This window comes from Spermophilus citellus (assembly GCF_964194105.1).
Source record: "Spermophilus citellus genome assembly, chromosome: 5".
Taxonomy (NCBI): Eukaryota; Metazoa; Chordata; class Mammalia; order Rodentia; family Sciuridae; genus Spermophilus; species Spermophilus citellus.
In genome coordinates, this window is record NC_138186.1 from 95,336,051 (window position 1) to 95,358,751 (window position 22,701).

The 22,701-nt window shown below is 36.4% G+C and overlaps 2 protein-coding genes across 11 annotated transcripts in view; both read right to left on the reverse strand.

Annotated features, from left to right (window-relative positions):
* The window catches only part of SNX14 (sorting nexin 14), a 118,935-nt gene extending 112,509 nt beyond the window's left edge, over window positions 1–6,426 (reverse strand). For 3 of the 5 annotated variants that reach the window (XM_081294874.1, XM_081294873.1, XM_081294871.1), the window contains exon 1: window positions 5,817–6,426. In XM_081294874.1, coding sequence (XP_081151000.1) covers window positions 5,817–6,061 — 245 coding nt within the window. In that variant the 5' untranslated portion in view covers window positions 6,062–6,426. The remainder of the gene's footprint in view (window positions 1–5,816) is intronic. The other 2 variants (XM_081294872.1, XM_081294870.1) reach the window with 1 other exon arrangement.
* A 12,550-nt stretch (window positions 6,427–18,976) lies between these two features.
* SYNCRIP (synaptotagmin binding cytoplasmic RNA interacting protein) overlaps window positions 18,977–22,701 on the reverse strand; it is a 30,181-nt gene continuing 26,456 nt past the window's right edge. For all 6 annotated transcript variants that reach the window (XM_081295179.1, XM_081295178.1, XM_081295182.1 and 3 more), the window contains one exon: window positions 18,977–22,701. This exon is cut by the window's right edge. The gene's annotated coding sequence lies outside the window, so the exon portion shown is untranslated.

A 22,701-nucleotide genomic window follows, 5' to 3' on the forward strand; every position in this document is an offset into this window, starting at 1 on the left:
AGAGAGAGGGAGAGAGAGATAAAGTCCAGAGAGCTTGAAATGACATATTTCAAGTCCTGAAAGAAAATAACTTCCAACAAAGATTGCTATATCTAGCAAAAGTATGAAGAAACTAGGGATAAGAGCTTACCCTCATATCATAAAGGCTATATATTACAAACCCAAAGCCAACAGCATACTGAATGCACAAAAACTGAAAATATTTCCTCTAAAATCAGGAACAAGATTTTGCTGGGCCAACACTGCTACCACCACTGCCCCACTGCCATCACTGAACCTCTGCCTGCTGCCACCAAGCTGCTGCTGCTAATCCATTGCCACTACCACTACCACCACCATCCAGAGGTCCAATGCTAGAGTGACTACAGGTTTGAAACCACATAGCCATCTCCACTGGCTATGGCATGGGAAGCCAGGATGCCAGCAGATTTGCCACCACTGCCATCTCCAGGCATAGCCACCTCTATCTGGGATACTGGCCAGGACCTGAATGTCCAGTGTCAGGGTGCCTGTGGATTTCGCTGTTCCTGGGGGACCACCATCTTACTGCTTCTTCTTAGGGTCACTCCTCTGTGTGAGTGTATCTCTGGAGGTCTCTCTGCAAATTGGAGCAGCACTGAGATCTTGGAACTGTAATGTGGCCAAGTCTGGGGTATCTGAAGCCCAGATCTATGGGACAGTGACCGGGTCTATATGGGCTGGGCTGAGCCTCGTAATCCTTTAAGAAGATTCTCAGAGATAGGGCTGAGAAACTTTTGAATGCCAACAGAGACAATTCTTCAATTTTCCATCAAATTTATTTTATTTTATTCTCTAACATCTCTACCATAGGTATTTTCATTCATCAATTTGCTGAGAACTGAATGGTGTTTGGCAGTTTTGTTGTATATTCTTATATTTTTTTTTCTTTATATGTACTCTTCCTCTCTCTTGTTTGTTTTACTGGATTCTCTTTCAACCTTTCCTCTAGCTAATAATCTCTGTCAGTTCCTCTTCCACTCTTCCTGTGGATTTTTACTTTTAGCTACTCTCCCCCTCCCTCATGAACATCACTTCCTACCCTATTTCTGTTCTCTCTTTATCCACCATTTGAAATTGTAAATGCTTTTAGCAAATTTAGTTTACATTGTAGACAGTAATTGAATTCATCTTTCTATTCATTGTGAGAAAACAGGAGATGTCTTAATAGGAGCTATTAGATTTAAGACTGTATATTGTTTACACTCGGTATTGTTATTGGGTCCCTAATAAAGGTGAGGTACTGAAAACCTTCAGGGACAATATAAGTCTACAGGTTAGAATCTGTACTGGCTCAGATCCTCACTAATAGATGGGGAAGACACACAAACGGTATGAAAATACAAGGGAACAAAGCGCCCCAAACAAAGATGCTCCAATAATAGAATCCACTAACAACAAAGTGGAAGAAATATCCAAGAAGTTTAGACTGTACATGGTTAAACTGATCTGAGAAGTAAAGGATGGTTTAAGGAATGCAATCAAAGAGAAAATAAAGAAAGTGAAAAGTAAAGAGTTATACTAGACAAAGGTACCAAAAACATGTATTGGAGAAAAAATAGCCTCTTTAACAAATGGTGCTGGGAAAACTGGAAATCCATATGCAACAAAATGGAATTAAACCCATCTCTCTCACCATGCACAAAATTTATCTCAAAATCGATCAAGGACCTAGGAATAAAACCAGAAACCCTGCATCTAACAGAAGAAAAAGTAGGCCCTAATCTCCATCTTGTGGGATTAGGCCCCAACTTCCTTAATAAGACTTCTGTGGTGCAAGAATTAAAATCAAGAATCAATAAATGGGATGGACTCAAACTAAAAAGTTTCTTTTCAGCAAAAGAAACAATCTGTAGGGGAATAGAGAGCCTACATCTTGGGAGCAAATCTTTACCCCTCACACATCAGATAGAGCAATAATCTCTAGGGTATATAAAGAACTCATAAAGCTAAGCACCAAAAAAACAAATAACCCAATCAATAAATGGGCCAAGGACCTGAAGAGACACTTCTCAGAAAATGATGTACAATCAATCAACAAATATATGAAAAAATGTTCATAATCACTAGCAATTAGCGAAATGCAAATCAAAACTATTCTAAGATACCATCTCACTCCAGTCAAAATGGCAGCTATTACGAAGACAAACAACAATAAGTGTTAGTGAGGATGTGGGGTAAAAGGTACACTCATACACTGCTGGTGGGACTGCAAATTGGTGCAGCCAATATGGAAAGCAGTATGGAGATTACTTGGAAAACTGGGGATGATACCACCATTTGACCCAGCTATCCCTCTCCTTGGTCTACACCAAAGGACTTAAAAACAGCATACTACAGGGATATAGCCATATCAATGTTTATAGCAGCAAAATTCACAGTAGTTAAACTGTGGAACCAAACTAGATGCCCTTCAATAGATGAATGGATAAAAAAAAAATGTGGCATATATACACAATGGAATATTACTCAGCATAAAAGAGAAAAAAATCATGGCATTTGCAGGTAAATGGATAGAGATGGAGAATATAAGGCTAAGTGAAGTTAGCCAATCCAAAAAAAAAAAAAAATGCTGAATGTTTTCTCTCATATGAGGAGGCTGATTCATGGTGGGGTAGGGAGGGGAAGCATGGGAGGAACAGATGAACTCTAGATAGGGAAGAGGGGTGGGAAGGGAAGGGAAGGGAAGGGAAGGGAAGGGAAGGGAAGGGAAGGGAAGGGAAGGGAAGGGAAGGGAAGGGGCATGGGGTTAGAAATGATGGTGGAGTGTGATGGACATTATTATCCAAAGTATATGTATGAAGACACGAATTGGTGTGAATATACTTTGTATACAACCAAGATATGAAAAATTGTGCTCTATATGTGTAATAAGAATTGTAATATATTTCATTGTCATATATAAGTAAGTAAATAAGCAAAACATAAGAAAACCTGCTAGGGTATTAGAAGTGTTTTATATTTTGACCTATGTTGTAGTTATATAGGTGGTCATATTTAAACTTCACATAACTGTACAATTACATGTTCTGTACTTTTCTGCAAATTGTATACCAATTTTTAAAGTGGACCCCAAAGTACCTATTTTCCAGTATTGTGTGAATAAATGAGACAAAATCAATAACTGCTAATATTTAATGAGAGCACATCCTCTGTACTGAGCACCATTCTAAGCACTTTCCATTAATTCACTTAATTATCAAAATAACCACATCATGTAGGCACTACTATTATCCCTATTTTACAGATAAAGGGACTGTGACAGATATGTTAGATAACTTATCTGAATCAAATCCCACAGTCAAGCTTCAGATTCAAAACTTTCAACCACAAAAATAAATTACCTCAACAATTAATAAAAACTCTTACCACAGTAACTGGGACAAATAAAATATTTCCAGTGTTAGCTATTATTACCATTATCATTATTAGGATTAACTTAAAATATTCCTTATTACAACTATAAATGGCCAATAAACAAATTTATATAATTTTATCTATGCTCTTAGTTTATTCCAACAGTATTATAAAGGTAAGAACATAAATAATTTCACATACAAAAACTATGTTATTCTCCACTCCCCCCAAAAGGTCTGAAACTTATATCCATTAATCCTTCCAGAGATAAGACTCATAATCTTAACTCATATTGAAAGAAAAATGTATATACTAAATAACAGTGAAATATGTTAAGGAGCTAAGACTATACAAAAAAAATAATTTTAAAAAAGAGTATTACTTTAAGTTTAACCATGTAGAGTGAAGTTTCAAAACTCCATATGAAGTTCACATTTTGTTAATCAGTAGAAATTTTAAACTGAAAATCCCTTTTTTTTACAGTTATTTCTAAAAATAAACTGGTGAAATTACCACTTATTTATTGAGCATATCTTTTTATTTCTTCTAATTCTATTGTTATGCCTCCAAAGATTTTTATCTACGTGTGTCTTACACACACACACACACACACACACACACACACACAATTTTCTAATTTTTTCAGAATAGATGCACCTAGTACTCCCCTCTCCCAACTCTCTGAAGGGACCAGATTTTCTTATATAACTTTCCAGAGGCAATATAAGCATACTGTGTGTGTGTGTGTGTGTGTGTGTGTGTGTTTGTAATACGTGTATTACATGTATTTTAAAGGAAATCACCCATATGTGCTATATTTGATCTTAGCCAAAAGGCAAAGATGCAATCACACATATCACAAGAAGGTACTTTATATACACTGTTTTTTTCCACCTTTTCAAATATTTTTTCTGGGAAAAGGGTACCGAACCATTCTGTTATTCAAAGACAGTTCTATGATATTTAAAATCACTTTCGCTGATTTTAGTAGTAACAAATAAGAAATACCAAAACTAAAAAAGGTATCCAAAACCAATTTCACTCATAAACTAACAACTGAGAGATAAGATTTATGTGTACTTCCTTCTTTCTTTGCATATTACAAATACGTGGTGGAGATCTGATGGTATGCAGATAAGAGGGCATCCTATGACTTCTTAACAACACATAAGGCTAGATGCTATGATTTCATAGGTTGGTGACCTCAGAATTCTTGTTCAACTTGCTCCTAATATATAGTTGTCCTACCTTGGAGATATACACTGACCCAGTTCCAAAAGAAGATGGGTAAGAATCTGGACAAAACTTAATAATCATATAAAGTTCACATTTTGTTCACACTAAACCTTCTAATCTAGTAGGAATACATTCCACAAGACAGAAAGGTAGTACTTGTTTCTACTGTTTAAGGATCCCACTTCTCCCATACTCCTACAAGCAAATACACCATTATCACAATCAAAACACATTTCTTAGTAAAATATCTATCACTATTTAACTCCAATTATTATTTAAGCCAGAATCAACAAAAAAGCAAAGGCAGTAGGGAAGAAACCCAATTTCATTTCAGTCACAGGAAAAGGTTACCCTTAGAGCAAAATTAAGTTGGCAAATTCCTTGCGCATTCTTCCCTGCTACTATTCTTGGGCATCAACTACCGCAAGAAAAAGAGGTATAAATGGTTGCAGGCTGAAAATATCAGAGAAAACAGCACAGAGATGTTTTAAAGTACAGTTCTCCCCTTCTGTCTACTGCATGGATGTCATTTCTTGAAATAGCAAAATGAAGCTTCGTTCAGGGGCAAAAACCTTTCGATCTCAAAATGTCGACAGAATTTATCAATTTTAACTTTTCTGCATACCCCGCCTCCCCACCACCACCACTCTGTCATGACTTCCTTTAGGAATATTCTAGGAATGTTGAAATTTTGTGCCATTTTGCTTACTGACTTCAAGTCAACAAATCTTTACCACCGTCTTATTTAACCAATAATACTGTGTAAAAAGTCTAAGCTGCCAAGTTGCGGGTCTGTGTACTACGCGATATGGGCCAGGGGATTCTGCCTAAAGGAGCGGGCGCCACAGGACCTTGAACCTTCCTCAATCAGCTGACTGGACCGGACCGCCCTAGCACCATCTCAAATTCAACCAAGCACACAGATTTCGCTCTTTTGGAAAACACTGACGATGAAGGACTAAGTGCTGAGAAATGGGTGGAAAGAAGGTAAGCATCGGGGCCAGGTAGTTTAGGAAAGGATATCTCGCGCAAAAGGCCACAGGAGCCCGCCCCGCCCGCACTTCCGGGCCCCGAGCTCGCTCTGGCCCGCGGCCTCGCAGCCCGCCCCAGCCCCAGCCCCGCAGCTGCGCGGCCCGGACGGCCTTCGGTAGGTTGTCTGCAGCTTCTGAAAGAAGCCGCCGCCAGGCTCCGCGCTGCGGCAGTACCTGTTGAGAAGCAGGGAGGCGGCACTGAGACAGAGCAGCAGGAAGCAGAAGAGCGGGTACTGGCGGCAGATCTCGCGTCCCACGTCCAGCCGCAGCCGCTGCCTCAGCTTCTCCCCCATCGTCCGCACCCAGGGCACCATCTCTGTCCGTTCAGCTGAGGCTTCGCCTCTCGCTGGGGTCGAAGTGGAGGAGACCCCCATCGACCTCCCTTGTCCCCACCCCGCCGCCCGGCGGCGGACCCACATAGCCGCACACCGGCGGACCGTCGCCAGCAGCTGCAGTAGCCCCAGGCCCCGCCCCGCGGCCCCCGCCGCGCGTGCGCGGCCCCCGCCCCCGCTGGCCAGAGAAGGCCGCACTGCGTGGCCGAGGTCGCCACCTTGCGCGAGGTCTCTCGCGTCCTGCAGCTTCGCCCCTGTGGCCGCAGCAGCACGGGACTCTCTGGAAGAGGTCGGAGTCCACGAGCCACCGGCCTTCTCCAGAAATCCAGGGGAAGCCTAGCACCCAGTAACCGTGTGTGCTGCGGGACAGAAGGAGAAGGTTGTGCCCAACCACAGTTGATACTACAGCCCCCGCAGCCTCCGGACGCTGCCTGCGGGTCTCCCAGTGCTCGCGAGGCCCCCTGGGAACTGTAGTCGGTCGCACGAGCCCGCGGGAGGGGCGGGAGCTGCTCGAGCCCCAGCCTCCCTGCACGCTGCCTCACCGTTCTCTCTGCCTAGAGACTACTAGTAGGAGCTTGGGGCGACGCTCGGGCGAGAGGCGCCTTTCAGTCCTCATTTTAAAACGGACAAGTGTGGAGACTGGAGTGAGGAGTGAAACAGTCCTGGAACACTGGAGTCCAACCCTTCAGGCTGCCACCCCTGAGAGAGAGCATCTTTTGTGCGCTTCACAGGCAAGGTGGAGCTCAATTCATGCTGCCCCGGGGCCTAACCAAAAATCCAAATGTTTGAAACAAGGGGTGTTGGCACTAGGTTAAATCCCTCTTTTAGAGTCGCATTTACTAATCAGTGCATTTTTAAGTTTTATTTTCCGTATTCTCCGCAACTCTTTGAGATGTATGGAGATTATCGTTATAATAGCTAAAATTTATTTTGACGGCGCGCTAAGCACTTTGATTTACCCCTCACACACCCATCCCATGATGTAGGAACTCCAGTTTCAACCATTTTATAGTCACATTACTGAAGCAGTAATGATCTTGCTCAGTATACAGCTAGCAAAACCGGGATTCGAAGCTCTTATAACCCCAGACACGATGTTGTCATGTTGCCTGTTCTTTTACCCTCCAAAGTGAGGAAAGATATTGATAGCTAAATCAATTACTTTGTCAAAGGTTAAGAAAATTAGCATGATATATACTATCAAATTTCTTTGTATAGTGGTGGCACCAATTGCACAGTGCACATCCAAGTGTACGTTTCACTGATCCTCTCACCTTTAGGTATTATTGTTTAACATCAAGAATATGCTTGTGTTGCATTTGTGACGGAACCACTTAAAAATCTTCCATGCAACATCTTCTGTTTTGAGGTACATATTTAACATTAATTTCACTTATGTAAGGTTTTTACACTTACAACTCCTTGAACTATCTATAACCCTCTCATTTATATGCACTCGCTAGGGCTATACTTCAGTAAAAAAGTATGTTGAATTGATCTAGTGTATCAAGTTTCTGCTCTAGTCTTGAGTGCTTTATACTTGTTACTTTTATTAAATTCATGTTAAATTGTATTGTCTAAAATATTTGCTTCCTTAAAGGCTTATTCTGAAATTACTGTTAAACTTTTCACCAAGCAAAGATACATTACAGACAAACTGCTTTTCATTTTGGTCAATTTAGACATCTCTACAATGTCCAACTGACAGGCTGCTTTCCCATATTTCTTAGCAGAAGCCATCAAAATAAGCTAACTGGACAATAATTTAAACTTCCATATTCTTATGTTTGGAAGAGTAATTGATTTCTGCCATAAGAAAATTATTTTATTCTTTTGGCAGTACTGGGGATTGAAACCAGGGCCTTGCACAGGTTATTCAGGTGCTTTCCCAGAGCTGTATTCCCAACTCTGAAGAAAATCGTAAGTCTACACCTAAAGCAAGACAGATAAAATCCTGTTGCTACAGACATCTAATAACAAGCACTTCGTTAAATGTTTTTTAGTGTTCACTTTTACAATCACATACAGAGCTTGAAATTTTGTTCCAACCTTGTGTTAAGTTTTGAACTTCTAGAGAGGATAGGGACTATCCACAGCAAATCTTGGTTCTGAAACCAGCTCCATCTCCTACTAACAAAATGTCATTAAGCAGTTAATTTGATCTATCTCACCCCTTGCATTCTTCATAAAGCTATGGGGAAGATTAAATTGGATAGAAAATGCCTAGTAGATACCTTTGTACAATGCTTAATAAGAAAGCATTTGAGTTTATGAACATGACGACTCAATTAGCTTTTATTTGAAAGAAAATAACCTAAAATAAAAATGACATGAACTCAAACGTATTAAGACAATTTATAGAAAATTGAGGTCCTCAGATATTTTCTGCTCTAAAATTCTAGACCTGCACAGTCCACTACAGTAGCTACCAGCCACATGGGGATATTGAGTACTTGAAATGTGGTTCGTTAATGCGTAAATACACATTAGCCTTCAAGACTTAGCATGAATAGTTTCTACAAATGTGATTATATAGTAACTTTTGGAAATGGGGTAAAAAATACTTTGGAACAGCTAGAAAATTAAAATTATGTGTAGCTTATATTAATTATATTTCTCTTGGTCCTGCTCTAGGCTGTTCGCTGTGGAGAGCTAGTACAATTGTGTAAATATCTGATAAATGCTGTAATTATGCGTGTGTATATATATGATGCATTCATCTAAATGGCTCATAGACATCAACTGCAATCCAATATGTCCATTATTTTAATGAATATTTATTGAATGGCAAATAAGTGTAAGGCACTGTGCTAGATGTGGTGAAAGATACAATGAATTTAGATGCATTTCTGACCTCCGAAGGCTTACAATCTAGTGGAGACAAGTCATACATAGAAATACTGTAAAATACAGGGCAAATTATAAAGGCTGTAACTGAGTCTTTTTTTTTTTTTTAATGGCAGATATTGGGGAAATTTTCAGCTGGTGATGATCTGGAAAGGACTGTGGGAAGATAGTAATTTGAGCAAAGAATGGGACTTATCTCTTTCACTTAATTTTCAGAAGTTAAGCAGCAGTAGATAAAGTATCTGAAATGTTTCCACCTAATTTAACCCGATTTTCCCCACCCCACCAGCAATCTGCACAAATTGCTTTTTATGTTGGCACAAGAATTTGAAAGGTACTGTTGAGTACCTGAATCCCCATAATTATACTACTTAATTTTGATGGCCTGAATGTAAACCACATTTTAACATGTTTAGGTCCATTATTTGTATGGCATGGATGTAAGATGAAAAGAAGTGATTACATACACTATCCTTACAAACCATTTCAGTCCTTCCCTTCCAGCTGCTTCCTATAATTTGGAACATGCCCTTCTATCACAGGAGTGTGCCCTGGTTCCCCACCCACCCCCATCTCAAGTAATCAAGGTCCATAATTTACCTTTTGTGGCATTTTTATTATTTTTTATAGCCTTAATTTTACACTTCATAACACTCTTTCCTCCCTGCATCCTATCTCCTATATATCAACCTCTGGAAATAACACCTGTGAAAAAGGTCATTAAACTGACTTCAAGGATTGTCCCTTTCCTTCATTTTCAAAAAGGAACTTGTTTAAATGTATGTAATTCAAGGAAGATATACTATGGGTTTTTACAGTAGAGCTCTGAAATGTTTAAAATGAAAATGTTATTTTCACATTTAACCCCCTTACTTCTGTAGCCCAGAAGTAAAACCTCCATTAGGAAGATATGAAGAACATTACAGAACCAGTGGCTCAAGTAGATACTCCCTGGGTAAAAGCTGTTACTACTATGAAGTTCTGTGTGTTCTTATTATCTTAGCACCAAAAAAAGAAAGAGTAAGTAATTCTGAGTTATATAGACAGCTAGACTGTCAAACCTCACTTTCACGGAAGTAGATGTTGTTCCTAATTTCAGAAAATGTAATTGTCAGTAATTGCCTGGCAACTAAAAATATACTCACCTGTTTATAAATATCAGATTGGGAAAGGCACTTATAATCTATCACAAACATTATCTGTACAAAGTGGCCAATGCTTTTGTGTAAATAAGGAAAACACCCCATCTGTTTGGTAGACAGTGGTTTCTTTTAGATAAAGAAAAATGTTCAAAACTCTAAATGTTAAACTATAGATTTCATCTTACTTCAGTAACTCCTGGAAATATTTTAGAAAGGCTTTGCAATGCTTTCTTCTTTCACTAGCTACTTAATACAAAAATTAAAGCACCTATAAACACCACACACCTGGATATAGCTGAGAATTGTGAGGTTTAACTCATGGAACACATTCCAAACAGTCTGAATTTTGAGCATTATCAGAAAGTCATATGGCCTAAGTATTCAAGGTAATTTAGAACTCTACTATCTCCAGATGTTCAGAAGGTAGTTATATCACTTCCATTAAAAAAAAAAAAAAAAAAAAAAACCTAACTAATCCAAACCTAAATCTATTTAAATCTTTGTGGCCTCTGCCAAGGTCCATAGTTTTTGTCCCATTATATAAAGCAACATATGAAACTATCATGGTAAAGTTGGTGAAGACTGTGGTTACCACATACACAGCCAGAAAATGATTAGAAGGGTAGCAGTAATAATTTAAATGACTCTAAAGATTATTCTTGCAAGTCACATGTTGCCAGATGTCTCAAAACTACGGCTTTGCCCACAACTTTAAGCAGTTTTATATATAGTAGAATTCCAAGACATCAAAAATGTGAGGTGAACCAAAGAAAGACAAGGCAATCAGTTTGCTCAGACAATATTACCGGAAGATAATGCTAGAAGATTAACTAGGGTCAAATTATACTTTTACATTACATAGCAGCTTACATTTTATAATAGTGCTATTACAGACTTTAGAACTAGATGTCCAAAGCCAGTATAATTAAATTGCTATTTAAGAAATCTGGTTTTCAGGAGTCATTCAACATATTTATAAATTAAAAATGCAGCCAGATCTTGAATGGGTAGGACTTGGATAGCACATTTCAGGACTATTCAGTAAAGATGAATGATTAATGTGATTGGGTTTGAAAAAGTAAACTGACAGGACATAAATGCTGACAGAGAGCACTCCAATGTGTATAGCAGGCAGCTGAAAAACAGAACTGCAAATTAAGAGTACACTTAGAGGTAATGTGAAAGAACAGAGTGGGAGGATAGTCAGACAAGTACCGAAGAGATTTTTGAAAAAGGCTATCATTCTATGTAACAAATTTCCAAAGAGATTAAGTAATTTAAGGACAGGATACTGGTATCTTGTGAACAGTTGTTAAAAACATGGGTGAGCAGGGCATGGTGGCACATGCCTGTAATCCCAGCAGGAGGATCAAGAGTTCAAAGCCAGCCTCAGCTACTGTGAGGCACTCAGCAAAACTCAGTGAGACCCCATCTCTAAATAAAATACAAAACTGGTGCTTGGGGGGGGGGGGGAGAGATAGGTGAGGGCTAGAAATATGGCTCAGTAGGACATCAAGCATGTGGCCCTGGATTCAATCCTCAATAACATGATCCTCCCACATCCCAAAAAAATTAGTGAGAGGAAAACCCACCTAAAGGGAATCATTTTAAAACCACCAACCTTACCAAAAAAGAGTGCAATAAAACACTTTATTCTGACACGTAATTATGTGGATTTCAACCTACAGTTTATTGTGGGATAGGGAGGAGAATCACTGGTACTCAGAAATAATACCTATGAAATATCGGATTATATGCTGATTTTTAAAGAACATGTTAATTAATAATTAACAATATAGGCAAGGTTAGTTTAGAAGTTAGACTGCCTTGTATTTCCTGATCAGGTTCCTTAATACATTAGCAGTATATTACATGAGAATTAATTTGCCTAAAATTTCGAGACAAGAGAGACTTGAATCAACACGTTGGCAGGCCTGGCATGGTAGCACATGCCTGTAATCCCAGATAATCTAGAGGTAGGTTAGCAGGTTCGAGGCCAACCTGGGTAATTTAGCAAGACCCTGTCTCAAAATTTAAAAATTAAAAAGAGGTAGGCTGTAGCTCAATGGAAGAGTTCTGGCCTACCATATGCAAGGCCCTGGGTCTAATCCCCAGTATCAAAACAACAATGCAAAAACACAAAGCACCACTATTTCCAAATTTTAAATTACTACCACAAAAGCATGTTAGTTGACATCTACATGACTCATGCTGACTCCCAACTAGTACAGTAACACAATAATTTAGGGAACCTGGAAATAACTTTGAAATAATGCTCTGTGAATTATGAAAGGTTGATAATGCTCATTACAGGTTTCAGTATTATTTGAACTGTAAAAGAAATATTACCCTACTTTTTCCTCAGAGTACAGATATCAAAATAATATACCAGAAATGTCCTTACATGTGAGTCATTACAAGATGAATAAAAACCTTAATGTAAGACTTCTTACATTTTGTGGAACTAAGCCTTCACTACAATAGCATTAAGAAAAATATCAGCATAAAACACAGGTTTATATCATATAATGTTGAAAGCTAGAAAAATAATAAACTTAATATAATCATCTTTGTGTGGGTAAGGAAACTCCAGTCCAGAGGTTAAATATGTGTACAAAGTTGTTTCTATTAACTGACTAGGAAAAAATGTTTTCATCTAGAAATATTGAAGAGGGAAATATCTATATTATATTAAAACATGCTTTTTCTACTTCAACAACCTATACCAAATTATGTGAAAAATGAATATGCAAATTTAACCATTCTGAGAGGGAAATGCATAACAATAAGAAACACTCATTACAACACTAGTGTTAACTGTCCATCAATTTTAATTGAAAGATCCAGGTCTACTGTTTGAGATGATTTATTTTCTTCTTTAGTTTCTTGGTATGTTTCTATGACTAGATGTACATATGAACACATGTGTGTATGTGATAGACCAGACACTATTACCATCGTAAAAACCAAGATTTGGGGCACCCAAATACCTTGAAAGTCAGTTTCATCTTTAATAACCGCCAAGTTTAATACCACAAAACCTAAATAAAAACTAATGTTTTACTGCTTGGAAGAGGTCTTTTAAGAACGGACAAAATGCCCCCAGGTGTTTGTCTTGCCTTTATGTAGAAAAATTTGAAGATCTGGACTCCTTAATCGTCAAAGAAAGAACATCCAACAACATAAAATATATTCCACAAGAGGATAAACATGGACTCTCACCAAATCTCAGAACATCAAATCTGGAGTGCAGATTTGAGAGATTCCTGCCACCAAAAGGAATTAAGTTTCTTTACCTAGTAAAATAAGACATGCATGTAAACTACTAAAATGGGATGGGGTGGGGATGGAGGAATTCCCAGTGATTTCTGAAACCTCCGAAAATGTCATTTTCCTGAGGCTACCATACTATTCCCAAAGATGCCTTTCAAAATAACTGCTTTCCTCAGTCAAGAATGTCACATGTACTATGTTCACAAAATGTCCTGTATGTACTGTTTTGGTATGCTTGGTGCTATTTTCAAGTAAGACTTATTTGGTCTTTTCCCTAGATTATGCTAAATAAGCAGTGATATAAATATGATAATACAGATCTAAGATCATTTTCCTCCAAATTATTATGTGTACTATATTATTTCACAACTCAGTTCCATTTAAAACTAGCATTTTTTTATACTAAATAGCATAATTTAGGTACATAAGATAAAATATATATTTCATCATACATAAGCGGAGAAAATGAGACTCCAAATTGACTTGGTACTCAGAGGGCTACAAAGAACGAGATATGTTCCACAAGAAGGGTAAGTGGAAAAGAAAAGGAAAGGAAAGATCTCTGGTTTATACAAATGAAGGAGAGCTAAAAATAAAGCTTGTTAGTCCTCATAGAACTTGAAGCCAGCCACCTCAGGGGATAAGTCCAGTAACATCAGACTATTATCAATATCCTTTCATAATAAAAATAAAGAACCACCAGACAGGAGAAAAATCAGAAATACAAAAAAAAAAAAAAAAGAAAGAAAAAAAATAATCAACATGAGCTCCATTTCAACCCATCTGATCAGAAACTTTTTTTTTTTTTTGGTCTTTTCTTTGCTAGAACTGAGGATCAAACCCAGGACTTCGCACAAGTGAGGCAATGCTTAACCACTGAGTGCTAACTTTTAATCTCTAGCATTCAACAGTGATCAACTCTTGAGCCCAAGAGTCTTCAGGGCTGTAGTATACTTTCCCAAGGATCAGAAACTACCAGGTTGCACTTGATGAACAGTAGTGAGACTGTGCCTGTGAAACAGCCACTGAACTCTAACCAGGGCAACATAATCAAAGAACTACTCTCTCTTAAAAAATGGGGTGGGGAGGACAGACAGTGCATATAAAAAAGAACTACTGTTTTGCTTATGTTTAAAACCCCTACATGCACTGAAAAATAATTTTTTATGAAATACAAAAAGCTAGCAATAGACTAGAAAAGGTTTTTTAAAAACCAGAATAAATCCAGTCCGACTTTTTCAATCCAAGCTCAAAAGACAAGGGGAAAAAATATTAAAAGCAAAATTCTCTAGAGCTCAATACTTATAAGCAAATAAATGAAGACGTACACAGACTTGTCTCATGAAATGGTAGAAACCAAATAAAAAGGGGGAAAATAATTAACAGTTTCAAAAGAAAAAAGCAGACTACCTACAAAGTAATAACTGTGCTCACAGATTTACCAACACTATACACTACGAACAATGGTGTAATGCCTCCAAAGTTCTGATGGGAAAATAACATTGTAGCCAGAATCCCTTCTGAACTTTCAATCGAGAGCAAGAGTTAAATTAAGCATGGTGGTCACATATGTAATCCCAATGATTTTGGAGGCTTACGAAGTTCAAGGCCAGGCTGGGCAACTTGGCAAGACCCTGTTCTCAAAATTTTAAAGGATTGCAGGGCTGGGGGTGTTGGGAGGGACTTGGATAGAGTTGTCCTAAATTCAACCTCCAGTACTGTACATACATACATACATACATACATAAATAAAAGCTGTGACAGACATTTCCCAGTAGGCACCAATGTAGTTTACAGTTCATACAACTTTTCTGAAAACATTGTCAGAAAAGGCAAAAATGTAGATCTAAGAGCAAGCTATGGAATATAAGAAATAGTGGAATTCAGCAATGCAATGGAAAAAAGTATGAGTCATATGCAGATTACAGCATTAAGCAAGATAAGTACAGTAATAATTCAGCAAAGTTTTTCTTCTGGTTAACAAAATATAGGTAATGAGAAATTCAGGAAAAAAGATCAAAGTCATGGTTCAACTTTACTAATAGCATGAATAGCATGAATCTGGCACGACAGATATAAAGAGAATTAATTTTGTCTGTACCTTAGAAGTTTGCCCTCAGAAAGATGTGGATCTGTGGCAAAATGATGTACATTATGCATTAGGTTACGTTCTATCTTTAGTATAGGGGCTGGGCATGATAGAATTAATCCTAATACACTTAAGAACAGTGAAAAAAGCTAACAGGAATTGGGAGATGAAGGAAAAGAAATAGTCTATACCTATTCCTTATTTTACTGTTAGGAGCAAAGCAGAGGCTTAAGTGTATTTCAAGTAGTAAACGTAACATTGAGTTTAAAATGGGCAAAAGAAAACAGTATCAACGCAAGGTAGTTCTTTACAAGGGGGTGAATAAAATGCTGCTTAAACTTACCCATTGTAAGAGATGGCAAAGGTAACCACTAGAACTAGAGGAGTCATCTCTGGGAGTAGACTGGGATATGTTCAGTTACGGGGTTTAACATTTTAAAAATATTATCTATGGGGCGAGGTACATATCTCAATGGCAGAGTAAAGGCTCAGTGAGATCCTGTTCCAATCCCCAGCAACAAAAAGAAAATACTAACAAGTTAAAAAGTCAATTTAAAAATATATAAGCGTAAAACCACCTTTACTTACCACTACTCAAACATATGGTAGTGAGACAACTTAAATTCAGACCCTTCCTTTTCCGATAATTGAACTTCAACTTCTACCAATTGGTAGATAAATGAGACTACTTATAGATGTTAAGCATTTATACTATTATTTTAAAATATTGGAAGCAGTGTGAAATTACTTAGAAATACCTGTCTTCGAGACATCAGTTATCTAGCATGAATAGTTTTCTTGGTATTACTTATCTTCTCATCTTCAAATTGCTACTTGAAAGACCCTTATAAAAAACTTCACAGTCAAAACCAACTAGACTTTCTTAATCAGCAAAATGAAAATTCAATCTTGAACTATCACTTCCTCACAGAAATATAGATGGAGGTTTGTATATCAATACAAACTGCTCAGCAGCATGATACTATCTACACATAAAAGAAAATTGATGGGCTGGATTTCCTGAGATCCACTGCGTAAGCTGACTTATGGAACACCTTTTTCTCTAATTTTGAATAAGGAAAATGAAAATTTGTAACTTCCACACGAGGTATTAACGATAAAATAAAATAAAGTTGTGTATAAATCACAAAACTGAAATGGAGATTTTCCGTCTTTTAGACTTTGTGCTAATTTTAAAGACATTCCTTGTTGCAAATTAAGTGGTTCTATAAATTATGTCACTTAATTCAGCAAGTAAACTTAATTTCTACCAAACTTTAAAAAAAAAGTATTTAAAAGTATTTTTAATTGCCTGCTTAGCACTATTAATTCAGGTTCCCTGCTTTCAAAGAACTTTCATTCTAAAGGCAAAAAAAAGTATGATGGTGGTGTGTAACTTAAACAGAGCTGATCAAAAATTAGAATCTAATCCAACCTGAATATCTTTTGCTGTGCCCCTTTCTTTATGCACGCCCCTCAATTCTATGTATAAACAAACATGAAGTCCAGTTGGTTACTTAGAAGAAACTGCACTTGTCCTTAATGATGTTGCAGGATTCCTAAAAATTCCATGTCTGCAAATATATGTGCATTTTTACTTTAAGAAAAAAAGCAAAGGTGGTATGAATTAAATGTCAAAACTATACTGTAGGAATTGGAGTGCGCAGTGGTAGAGCACTTGGCTAGCATGTGTGAGGCACTGGGTTCAACCCTCAGCACCATTAAAGGTACTGTGTCCATCTACAACTAAAAAAAAATTTTTTTTAAACTACACTGTACTACATACACGAGATTAAGTGTATTCTGCCAAATTTCATAAAGAACTTTTAGGCATACTGTTCATTTTCAATTCTTATCAGAGCATATTTCAAATATGAAATACACTGAAAAAAAAGTTTATATGCTTTCCTAATTTTTCAAATAAGTCAAAGCAATTTTAGGGGTCTAATCACTGAACCTTCCAATTAGGGATAATGATATATTAAAGATATTTTCTCTTAAATATTAAGTCTTTGCTGGTCATTGTTGCCTCTGCAACTTAGTGAGACCCTTTCTCAAAAAAAGGCTATGGATGTAGCTCAAAGCTTGTCTAGCCATGTGTGAGGCCTTCAATTAAACTCCCAGTCCCACATACACATTTTAAAGTCTTAAAAGTTTTAGCCAGAATAAAGCACCTAGCTCTAGCAATTTTGCTTTCAAATGATACAGTATGTGTGTTACACAAGTCCATGATTATTCAAACTTCACCTCATTTCAAGTTAATATCACTAAGCCTGCCTGTGAGGCATGCCTATGGTTGCGGCAACTCAGGAGGGTGGGACATTGCATGTAGGCTAGTCTGTACAACTTTAAAGGGATCCGATATCAAAATTTTAAAAAGGGCTTAGGATGTAGGACGTGGTAGAACAGCATCTCTGGGTTCAATCCCCAGAACCCAAAATATGAAAGAACCAAAAATTAAAAGTTATCATGATACCACAGGACGTGACAGTGGAACCCTCTATTAAGACCCAATTTTTATCATGTGCAATATATACAAAACTCTTTTCTATAAATTAGATATTGTCAATAAGCTCTAGTTAATTCTGTGATCTATATTAGTGGTTTGTCCATCCAAAACCCTGAAAAAAAACTAAAAACTGGCTTTAGTTCATAAATGATACCGATTTCCTTCAGGCATCCTACAATTTTCTCCAAAACAAGGTGAAACTGTCAATCATCTTTTCAGAATATAACTGAAAACCTAAGAAAGAAATAATTCATGAACATCATAGATCTGTACTGATCTTAACAGTTCCCCTTAAATTAGAACTTGTTTTAAAAGTACTTTTTAGGTAAAAACACCAATTTCCAAAATGACTTATTAGGACTTCTTCCATACTCATAAAAAATCTTATTCAAACTCCCATGAACTTTCCAAAATGATCGAAACTTGTTTATATCAATATACATTTTAGAAAACCTAAATAGAAACTAAACTCTAATTTAAATGACAAATTTCACATGGTTCTAATGAAATGACCAAAACAATTTCTATATTCCCCTCAACCACCACCACCAAGTAATCCTAGGGGTATGAGTCAAAACCCCTAAAAATATTTACAAGTCCCCCAACAATCACAATTTGTCAGTTTAACTTAACAAGGACATGTTAAGCTGAATTCACTTACCTAACCTAATTTGCAGTTATAGAAAAGCACAATTATTTTAAAAGATTATTTGTTTCTTGTCTTCTCCCAAATTATTCGCAACCTAAATCTCATTTTCACATCTTCAGTGAATTTTGCCAGGGGTAAGACTAGAGAATGCAAAAGTACAAGATGCTGAAGCACGTTCCCAGAGAGGTAAACCAAATCACCATTAGGTTCAACAAATCCAAAGGCATGTCCGTGATCACAGAACATTTCCATCAACAATTAAAATTAAGTGAAGACCAGCCCAATACATTTATTCTATGCATCTCCCAGTCATGCGCTTTCAATTGGGGTTATCCTGGAGAATTTGTATTTACCATTGGCTACTTGGAATGTATGCACGATCAAAAGGCGACAGATCTCTAAAGATTCCAAGTGTCTATTTAAAAGCTGTTAAGTGAAAAATGATGAAATGGAGGACACTCACAATAATTCTTGGACTCCTGGAGGTCCTAAGACATGCTACAAAAATAGGTCTTTATTCTTAGGAAAATATAGTCAGAGCTAGCTTCCTTATGCTATACATAAAATCTTAACATCAGAGGCAGTACAGATAGTACAGATAGTTTTTTAACTGATCTCCAAACAAGCACAAACCCACTACTTTGAAAAAAACAAGTAATTTGAGGTTTTTGGCAAAAGACAGTACTTCACACATCTAATCCAAATCAAAGAGCCTGCAGACAGTTTTCAGTGAGATGAAAGGAATGAAATAAATATAAATTCTATGGATAAATAAATGTAAAAGAATTTAAATAAACTAACAGAACTAATCATTTTTTAAATTAAAATACTAGTCAGGTACAAGCTTTTGTTTCTCAATGCCAGACTTCTAAATGTATTCAGACTACTATTAAGAAAAACCTAATCTTAGACCCAGAGTGTTAGTAATAATACTGATTTGCATTTGCAAAAAAAAAAGATTGTTTTCCCAACTGAATGTTCCTCATCTTGAAAAATATTTTAGGTGTATTACTGAAGGCAGACTGTGGTGCTAATATAATTTATGTCCTAAGTACTTTTAAAAAGTGACAGACCACAAAAGTCCATCTACTAATTTGCCCAGTTAAAAAAAATGTCTGAGCAATGGTTCATAATTAGCATCTTAAAGTAGTGGCATGCCCTGTTGAGTGGTATGATTACTGAGTAAATATTACACCTTAAATTCCATCCTCACAAGTCTGTTTCTTTTGTGTACCATAAAGTTCTGTATTCATTAATTTTGTACCCACCACTGAATCCTATAGATAAAAACTTTGTGGTATACATAACTGGGGAGAAAACGGACATGGTGGGTATTTTTAGAAGTTTTAGGAACCCAAGCAACTGTTTTTTCTAGAATTAGCTCTTATCTAATACATGAAGCCCTTCTACTTTTTAATTTCTCCCCAGAAATACAGACTATGTCATATTCTGTAATAACAGGGTGGTATTTTGTTGTTATTTGATTTTTGGCTTAGCAGTCAAAAAGCTGTACTAAATGTCAATTTTGCCCACGTAGTTGAATGTTCATCCTATTAAATGTCTTCTCAAATATCTTCTATACAACTGAAAAACCCAGATACCCCATCAATCCATTTCTATGTTCCTAATTTATCATGAGAAAAATGTTTATATTTTAAGTAATATCTGCAATAATCAGTGAAAACTTCTCATGACACTACAACTGCCATCATAGGTATACAATACCTGTTTCTGTGCTAATTCTCCCTTCACTTTTAACATCTGATTCAGTAACAACGGCTAAAAATCTTCTACAAAATGCATGCTTAGGAGAATACAAATAAACACAATTTTCTCACAAAGCAATTTTCTGAAAACTGATAAATTAAATTTATGATCATTTTTGATTGCCAAGTAGTCTGCAGAAACAAAATCTTGCGTCTGTTTTGGTTAGGAAACTCAAATTTTCTTTTGTAACAATCAAAATACTTTAAGGATACACTTTTCACCCCAAGGAAGGGACTTTACTGTTGGATTTAAGACCCATTCCTTGACAATATATACACAAAATTTTAACTTGTCATTTGTCCATTCTTTGAAGCTGTCAAAGCCAAGAACCCATAAACAAATCACAAATAGCAATAACCTACATTAGTTAACATTCCCCCTTTTAACATGTTGACATTTTTACTAAAGGATTAGTTATTTTTGCATTTCCATTTCTCATATCCCATGACATTCCATATAAATTGCATTATTGCTTTATAGGCCACACAACATTCAAAATTATGTTTATATGCATTGCCTGTTTTCCTTGATCTCTGATAAGTTTGATACTGATTTTACTACAAAAATTTAAGTTTGAAAATACCACAGTTAGTATTTCTTCTCAGAACTTAATTGTTCACATCACTAATCACTACATGCATATTTAGCTCTGATTATATTGCTCAAAAACTGCACCCATTATCAGAACAGTGCAAATGATATTTAATTTTAAAAGTAATTATAATGGCTTGAATTCAAAGTTATTCAAATGAACACTGTCAAGTAATTTCACTTGAGTGTGTACACATTTCATCACCACTGTTTACATAAGCCTTAAGGATAACCATCAATGCTTCACAATTTCTTTATATCATCAGTTTTCCCTCCCAAGTCCCCAAACTAAGAATGCCAAATATAGTCTTGGAAACCCACAGAGCTCCATTTTTAATATTTTCTTAAAGAACACATTTGTGAACTCACAAAAATGTTCATCTTTAAACTTTGACAATGCAATTCTTACTTAAAAATCAAACAAACCTGTCCTAAAATCCCAACAAATAATTCTGAGAATTAACTTAAACACCTTGACAGTGTCCCTTAAAAATGGTATGACAGTTAAGTGCCAATAGGCATGGCAATGACCTCTCGGATGGGATTATTTAACTCCTTGGATCTGGGAAATACCAGCACCAAGGATTACACTGAGATTCAATTTTACTGAAGGCTACATTTAGTTTACCCACTTTCCACAACCTATTATATACTCATTATGTTAGAATGAAATGTAAATGTTCTGTGTAGCCCTCAAACTTACACTAAGATTTGAGAGATGTACTTTAAAAAAGCACGGGGTAATATATAAAATCAGTGGCAGAAAGTTTCATTAAGCACCAGGAACAAATTTTTGTCACCCCATACTCATTTTGTAGGTAAGTTTCAATAACCGGCAAGGCACATTTACATATATTCCAATGAATACTTATTGACAAATTTTAAATTACACTCTATGTCCCAGCTATCCCAGTAACTGACATACAACATACTAAAATGGTTTATTAAGGTAACAAAAAAACCAATTAATGTGAAACATACAGGCTATTGGCAACCACTATTCTAAAATTATGTAAGTACAAATAAACATACTGAAATGTGTGCAATTCTAAGTTTTTAAACCAGAAGATTTCTATACTAACACACATTTATATTAATGACACATAAAAAAAATAAAAACTTTATTACAAAAATAAGTTACACTCGCCTCCAGCTTACAGTATAAAACAATTTTATTTGCAGGAATGCAAAATGATTGTTTGCCATGAGCATTTTGAACATATGACATGTCTAATTTTCTTGTTAAATTTGCATTTACTGGGGAACTGGTGTGTATAAAACCTTAATTAAGTATAAGCTCTGATCTTCATCGTGGTGCCTATTGGGTATGTGATATAACTGCAGTATCCCTTTGGGGAAGGGGAAAAGGGATTTCTTTATACCAAGTCCTAATTAAACTATAATTTTACTTTTGACTTTTAAGCTATCAACTTAGGACTTGGCCAAAAATTTTTTGAGGGTGATTCAATAGAGGATGCTTCACCACTGAACACTCACTGTCATCAAGGTGCTTTAGAAAATTAAAAACATAGCACAAATGATTGTACTCTACTCTACAAGTTATCATGACCTGCATAAGAAATGGAAAGCTGATTCACATTTTTACAGTGATCAGCAGTAAGAAATGCACTAATGAAACATACCTTTTACCTAAAAAGCTAAACTACAGCCATATACTAATTTCTATGATTTATGAAAAACTTCAAAATATCCAAATGTCAGGCTTTGCTGTACAATTGTCAGTTTTAGTCTGACTTTTTATAAAGGGACACTGCAGTATTTAGTACAAGTTCGGATGCACTTTTTTTGAACATCTGATGTCTTACAAAAGTAACATCTTGCTAAACTATTATACATCCA